The 7,663-nt window shown below is 42.2% G+C and overlaps 1 protein-coding gene across 2 annotated transcripts; it reads left to right on the top strand.

The window, feature by feature from the left end:
- The first annotated feature begins 606 nt into the window (after window positions 1–606).
- On the top strand, window positions 607–7,356 carry VMA21 (vacuolar ATPase assembly factor VMA21). 2 transcript variants are annotated; one of them, XM_081793755.1, is made up of 4 exons: window positions 607–747; window positions 885–1,145; window positions 5,951–6,060; window positions 6,653–7,356. In XM_081793755.1, the coding sequence occupies exons 2-4, from the start codon at window positions 1,036–1,038 to the stop codon at window positions 6,793–6,795; spliced, it is 363 nt and encodes a 120-aa protein (XP_081649881.1). In that variant the 5' UTR covers window positions 607–747; window positions 885–1,035; the 3' UTR covers window positions 6,796–7,356. The 2 variants fall into 2 exon arrangements, with proteins under 2 accessions (XP_081649881.1, XP_081649882.1); XM_081793756.1 differs by lacking the exons at window positions 607–747; window positions 885–1,145 and adding an exon at window positions 1,222–1,407.
- The last annotated feature ends 307 nt before the right edge of the window (window positions 7,357–7,663 follow it).

The raw sequence follows: 7,663 nt of genomic DNA, 5'->3' as shown, positions 1-7,663 counted from the left end.
GCAGCTGTAGATGATACAAGTTAATGAGCATGGCTGAGTTCCAATGGAATTTTACTTATGGACACTGAAATCTAAATTTGATATAATTTTCATGTGTGGCACAATATTACTCTTTCGATTTTTTTCAACCATTTAAAATGGAAAACCCATTTTTAACTCACGAGCTATAGGAAAACAGGTGGCAGGCAGGCTTTATGTATTTGGTGGGCTGGCCACAGTTTGACAACCCCATAGTTAGATTGTCATTCTGCCCTAGTTCTGGTATTAGGTGATTCTTGTCACCCTGAGTCTAGATGAGGCCCAGACAGGGATTAAGTTTAAACTCAAATCCAGGCTTCGTGTTGGCTAGTCCACAGCGCTTAACACTGCTCTGAGCTGCTGTTTTAGTCACGATTTCAGATGTGGTCTTTGTATCCATGTGGTGCAGAAAATAGATGTGTGGTCAGCGGCCCTTTCCAGGAGTTGACCATGTAAGGGTTGTCCTCTTATTAGCAGCCAGTGGCAGCGTTATTTTGTCAAGCCTGACCCTAGGCTTACAGCACTGTTTTCGTTTATACCTCTCTCGAGTTGCGCGGGCCCCGGAGGGCCATCTGTCCCTTACTATTTGAGTCCCTGTTGTCTCATTGGCGGCTTTCTGAGCAGCTGCAAAATGTTTTTAACTTGAAGTGGAAGTTGGGGTCACCGGTGTCGTCAGGCCTGAACAGTCACTCTCAGTAAGGGCTGACATTGACTAGCTCACGGACTCGGGTGAGTGTCAAACTAACTCCTCCCACTTTCCCACGGCTGGACTTTCACTGTTGGTAACAATGAGGCGTTTCACGAGGGTTGGGGAATAACGTGCATTGCTTTTTTGTGTTGTCTTCGGAAACTGCTTGGTTGCCTAGCACCACAGTCCTCTGCCTGGTCGTCCTTCTTTGCGACTCGTCTTCTCCGGTAGCCTCGCAACCGCAGCTAGGAGGCAAGGGTCTTGAGAGGGACCAGAGGTGCTCACACGCGCTCAGGGGGCGGCGGCAGCGCCGCCCACCCCGGAGGATCATGCTGCGAGGCAAGTCCCGGCTCAACGTGGAGTGGCTGGGCTACTCGCCAGGCCTGTTCCTGGAGCGCAGACAGCTGCTGGCAGGGCGCGCGCCTCGGAGCCCCGGCCGGTAAGTCACGTGAACACCTGCACCCGCGCCGGCGCCGGCGCAGCTCAACGTCACCGGGGCGCGCTGCACTTGCGCAATGCGTCCCGCCGCCCGGCCCTCGCCGGCACTTCCGGCGTGGCTCGCCTCTGTCGGCCTTCAGTCGCGCAGACCCAGCGAGGTAGCTGAGCCCAGCCCGCCTCTGAGCACCTGCTTGCGGGCTCGGCTGCCCCATGGAGCGCCTTGATAAAGCGTCGCTGAACGCGCTGCAGCCTCCCGACTTCAGGTAGTCCGGAGCAGGGCCCAGGCCGGGCAGGGGCCCCGACCGCAAGGCGACCTGGCCCTGGCCTGGAGTGGGGTGTGAGGGAAGGCTCGAGCCGAGCGGGCTGGCCTGCGGTGGGCGTGAGGTGTGGACCCTTGGGGGAGGGGTGCGAGGTGGGGGAGAAGGGACGCAGGTTGGGGCCTGCAGCATCTACACGCACGGGAGCAGGGACCCGGGGTCATAGGGGAGAGGTCGGTGGGCCTTCGGTTCATGCCTCTGTTCTAGCACTTCCTCTCGCTGTCGTCTTGTTTTGCCATCTTGCTCTCTGCAATCTCTCCCCACTGCAGGGTGAGCTCCCTGAGGACAGGAACCCGGCCTTCTTCATCTCCGTGTCCCCTACGGGGCCTGCATCGTCGGGGCTTAAATGTTTGCTGTATGAATGAACGAAGGGAGGGGAGTAGGGGCTGTCCCTGGTTTGAGACTGCTTCACTTGGGGGAGTTAGTAGGATGGAGGTTGGTGGCTGAGTAGAATGGTAGTTCTGGCCGACTAACCTAGCCATTGATACCTCGGTAGGCAAGAGAGTGGAGAGGAAGTTGGCTACCATTTGATGATGACATACTGTGTGCCAGGCTCAACTTATGCTTTTGATTACATACGTTAGCAAAATTAAGAAAGTGCTGGTTTGCCTTTTTTTTTCGTTAAAGAAGATGAAGTTGACTCAGGGTAAGTCACTTGCCCAAGATCACACAGGCCACACTAAATTAGTAAGTGTTAAATCTGACATTTGTTCAATCGCACTGACTCCAAAGCCCGTTATCTTTGGAACCCTGTGACATTTTTCAGTCTCTTACGATGTCACTCTAAATGTTTATTATTATTATTGTTGTTGTTGTTGTTGTTGTTTACTAGTGAGGATACTAACAGATATTTTTGTCAAGTACCCTAAGAATACGGTTTAGCCCTCCTAGACTGATTCTAGTGTTTCCTAATTGAATTTTCAGTGTAATCTACTTGCAGTGGAAGTCTTGGCTTGCCACGGAAGGGAACATAGTAAACCCTTTTTCACTTTTTACTTTAAGCTCCAAAAATTTGACTTTTATTCTGGGTTATGACCTCACAAATATAGGACAGAGTATATATAAAGTTAAGCACACAAACTTTTGAAAACTAGCAAACTTCCTCTATTGTTTATAGGACATTTTCACTTTGGCTTCCAGCCACACCCCCACTGCACCTGGCAGTTCTGCCTGCACAAGCCAGCTTATGTGTAGCACGTGAATTATTCTGAAACAAAGCAACTGATGTCACTCAATTGGTTTCTTCTATGTATCTCTTATTGGGTGTTAACTGAGACTTGTTAGAAATGAAGAATGGGAAAGTCCAGAATTCAAGTGGGCCTCAAAGAAATAACTCAGGATGAACTTACTGCTCCCATACTTTTAAAACCACCTAGAGTTTACCCACTTCATAAGAACTTCTGCAGCAAGCACTAAGCAGGTACAGCTTACCACGTTCCCTTCTGTGGCAAGCTTGACGTTGAGTGTGTGGGGCTAGAGATTAACATGTAGAAAAGAAAGATTATGTTTGAGTGGTGGGATTGTAAATGATTTTGTTTGCCTTAACACATTTTTATATGGTATTCTATCATCTTTTCAGTAATAATGTTTTCTGAAAGCCAGGTCAGATATTATACATTCAAGAGACATAATCTCAAGAACCAAACCAGTTACACTCCCTTTCTCTAGATTCTCAGTCTTTGTTTCTTTATCAGGTTAGCTATCTTAGCTTTGCATGCCTAAAACCCATGCTTTAACTCACCATAGAAACAACCAAGAAGGTCATGTTTTTTTGTTGTGGTTCATAAAAGAAGGGGTCAAATACTGACATTGAAGTTTTGTAGAACTACTGAAGAACTACTCATATTCTTCATGAAGATTACACAATAAATTTTTGTAAAAGTTTACTAGTGGGAAACAGTTTAAGGGAGCATAAGTATATTAGATGACAATGGTACACCTCAGTAATCACCATAGTAGGATGTGTTAAAAGATGATCCATTGAAATATGGAAAGAAAATATTAGAACTTCTACATTAATTTATTTTTAGCCTTATACTTTTTTAGTATCTATTTTTGCATATGTTTTGTATTTTAAGGAATGTATTGATAATATTTTTGTAGATAAATCTGTTTAAAAAATCAGTATGCCTTTATGGGGTCTGTGCTTAAAACTTAAGAAGGATTAATAGTCAAAAAAGTTTGTAGACCAGAAACTTGAGATGTTCCTTTCCTTTCTGGGATGAAAGAAACCTCCTAGCTAATAATTTACACAGTTAGAGGAACCCCTTTGGCTGGATTTTCTAGGGCACCAAAGAAATGTGCAGGACTGACTATATAGGAAACAAGCTGGCACATTGAGTGCTGTAATAACAGGTAGGAACTAACTGTAATTGGGTTCCAAAGCGATGAATTATTCCAGCTGGAGTAATCAGGAAAGATACTTGGAGGAGAGGCTTTTTTTTTTTTGGGGGGGGGGGGACCTTGAAGACTGGGCCGTCTCCTTCCTAAAGATACAGATAAAAACCAGAGCCTCTGAGGATTACCAGAAAGAGAATTAAGTCCAAATGTTGAGTATAAGCATAAAGTGTGAAGTGTGTTAAGGTGCTCTGAGGGTGGTTAGATTTAAGGGACAAAAAAGGCCTTAAGCTAAATGATTAAAGTTATAGGGTTTACTGCTTTTACAATACAGGTGGTAGTAGGTGTGAGGTACAGATGTGTCTAGGGTTGCTGGAAACTTACTACAGCTTTCAGTAGTGCTGCTCATTTGTAACAATGTATAGGACAAATGCTGGCATATATCTACCTATTTATTGAAAAGTCCGTGAGATAACATTAAGGAACATTTTTTAAAATGGGAAAATAACTAGTTTTGTATGTTGATCTGGAGTCCTTTTTTATGTAAACACGTTTTTAACATAATTGGAATAGCATATGTCAGGGGTTCGTGAAGTTTTTCTGTAAAGGGCCAGATGGTAAATATTAGGTTTTTGAAGGCCATATAGTCTAGCACCACTACTCAGCTTGTCCTTTCTAGCTCCAAAGCCATCTTATTGTTTTTAAATGTTTTTATTTATTTCTGAAAGAGAGAGTGAGCCAGTGCAAGTGGCAGAGGGGGCAGAAAGAGAGGGAGACACAGAATCCGAAGCAGGCACCAGGCTCCTAGCTGTCAGCACGTGACACGGGGCTCGAACTCACGAACCTTGTGGTCACGACCTGAGCTGAAGTCGGATGCTTAACCGACTGAGCCACCCAGGTGCCCCCAAAGCCATCTTAGATGATACATAATGTGGGTGTGTCTGTGTTCCTGCTAAACTTTATTTATAGAAATAGGCATTGGGCCCTCATGCCTTGTTTTGCAGACCCCGGATATACATGATACAGTGTACTTTGCCTTGTTCATTTGTCACACGAATACTTTCTGAGAAATGGTCAGGATTCTTTTTATTTTTTTTATTTTTACTTTTTTAATGTTTGTTTATTTTTGAGAGAGAGACAGAGCGTGAGCGGGAGAAGGGCAGAGAGAGAGGGAGATGCAGAATCCAAAGTAGGCACCAGGCTCTGAGCTGTCAGCACAGACTGCGAAGCAGGGCTTGAACCCATGGACTGTGAGATCATGGCCTGAGCCGAAGTCAGACGTTCAGCTGACTGAGTCACCCAGGCACCTAGTCAGAATTCTTTTTAATGTGTCCATATATTGATACACCTCATTTGTGAAACCATTTTCTTATTATGGATATTTTTATGTTATCCGGTTTTGTTTGTGCTTTTATGTTAATCCTTATATTAATGTTTTTAAGTAGCAGATTATCAGATTTTTCTTTATGTAATTTGAAAAGCTTGATTGCATTCTTCAGAATAGTTTTATTGTACTCTGGAACAAAACTTTTTCCATTGGAATATTTCCTTGATTTAAAAATAGCCGTGGACAGACAATTCACTGAATAGAAGGTGTTTTGACATTAAATTTTTAATGCATCCATGTTACATGAAGACTAAGTTGTACTGTAGCTATTTAATAACAAAGCAATTAAAGTAAGTTTCCTTTAACGACATCCAGATTGTTCTAGGCTGCTTTTTCTTTGCAGATTCTCATAACTTGTTCGTACTGTATCCAGCTAGCCCTCCATAGGATGCTTTGTGAATGAACATTCATTAGTTGTGAACATTCATTAGTTGTTTTCTTTGTATCTTTTCCTTTGCTACCTCCATTATAAATTTGGTAATTAGGGTACACTTTATAGCATTTTGAAGACTACAAACCACTTTCATACTTTGACGCTTCCTCTCACACTGGATCTGAATGGCAGTCTCTTGAATGGTCTCTGGGTCTCTAGGATCTTCCAGTTTTGAGTCCCTGAGTCGACTCTTCTTCCTCTGCCCACTGTTTCCAAGGCAGGGCCAGGGTTTCCAGTGTCTTCTCTATGGGTATTTATAGTGTTTATGGACACAAGAACAGTTGGAAATAGCCTAGTAGGTTCTGATTTTCTCTTTGTTTACTTTGTTCCAGAAATGAAAGTTCATTAGCATCTACCCTGAAGACGCTCCTGTTCTTCACAGCTTTAATGATCACTGTACCTATTGGGTTGTATTTCACGACTAAATCTTATGTTTTTGAAGGTAATCCTAGATGATAAAACAAGACCTTTTCCTCCTTAGTATATTTAAGACTCTGTGTTTTCGTGATCTCCTTATATCTGTAAGCTGGGTACTCTTTATTTGCTTCTTCCATCTGTTCCTGTATTGCTTTTCAAAAATCATGTTGTTCAAATAAATCTTCCTTCATGAAATTAACTTTTTCATCAGTTATTTTAGCTTGACAGTGTATTTGTGGATGGTTTTCTGTGAAATAGCTTGCAGGTCCTTTCTTTTACTATACCTCTGAGAGCAAGAGTCGGCTGACATGGGAGGAGGAATTTGGGGGAATGTCCCTTTGGTGGCAGACGTTAGCAGGAAGAGAAAATAAAGTCCCCCTTTTTATGTTGAAGTCCTTAAGTGAAGTGATAATTACAGTTTTCATTTAGAATAATGTCTTTGTGTATAGAAGGTTTTCAAATCTTTAAATGAATACATGATTTATCACCACCCAAGGTATTACTTTTTAATTGCCTGACTAGCTAAATAAATATATACCTAATAAAAATTAGTATGCTTTGTTTTTTGCACTTTGATAAATTTTGGAATAAAATGGAAACTTTTTTTCTCTTGATAGGCGCCTTTGGGATGTCCAATAGGGACAGCTATTTTTATGCTGCTATTGTTGCGGTGGTCGCCGTCCACGTGGTGTTGGCCCTCTTTGTTTATGTGGCCTGGAATGAAGGCTCACGACAGTGGCGTGAAGGCAAACAGGATTAAATTGAACATCACCTTTTGATAGCATTAAATTGATTTTTAAAAATGGTAAATGCGTCTGGGATATTGATGATTTCAATAAAGTTGAGAACATGTTAAAAATCAATCTGAAGGAGTCACATTTGACTAGTGTAAATTTTGATCCTTCTAATACAATGATTTGTATCATCAGTTTTATCTGTATGAACCTCTCATCTGCAAATGAGAATTTGAAAAAGTTAAGTTGGTCACAAGTAAGTATGTTAACTTAGTGACACATTCTGGGAAGAATTTGATTATCTCACTACCAAAAATGTTTTATAGCATTTTGTCTTTTGGTTAGTTTTAAGTTTCACTCCTCTGGATACATTAAGATGTACACACTGTTCTTCACTGGAACCCTTTCCCTGACTATCGTGAAAGTCTGTGTCATCGGATTTTAGGTTGTAAATTCCTATGCAGAATTGTTTGAATTGTGGATTTTGGACTTAATCTGAATGTCAGTGAGAAATTTTGTGTAAAGCGTAATCTGTAGTCAATAGGAATCTTTCATTACATTATTTCACGGGGGAAACTAGGCTGAATCACACCCATTCATGGAAAAGGACTGGCTTTCTGATGATCTAGGCAGCAAAGCAAAGGTAGCTACCTGGGTACTCAGCCTTTGCCGGCTAGCCTGTGCTTTCAGACTAACTTTTTAATGATCTGCTTTGCTGTGTCGTTCAACAATGAAGCTGCATGCTTTAATTACAAGTTTTGTGTAAACTCCCTTTCAATTAGTTTCTCCTACTTTTTAATAATGTATGTGGTACGAATTTATGTTTAAGTGTATTTATTTTCACGTAGTTAGGAAGTGTAAACAATCCTGAGAATAGATTATTTTTATCGTCCA

The sequence above is a fragment of the Panthera onca genome, chromosome X (assembly GCF_046562875.1).
Source record: "Panthera onca isolate mPanOnc1 chromosome X, mPanOnc1 haplotype 2, whole genome shotgun sequence".
Lineage (NCBI taxonomy): Eukaryota > Metazoa > Chordata > Mammalia > Carnivora > Felidae > Panthera > Panthera onca.
This window is presented reverse-complemented; position numbering and strand designations above follow the sequence as displayed.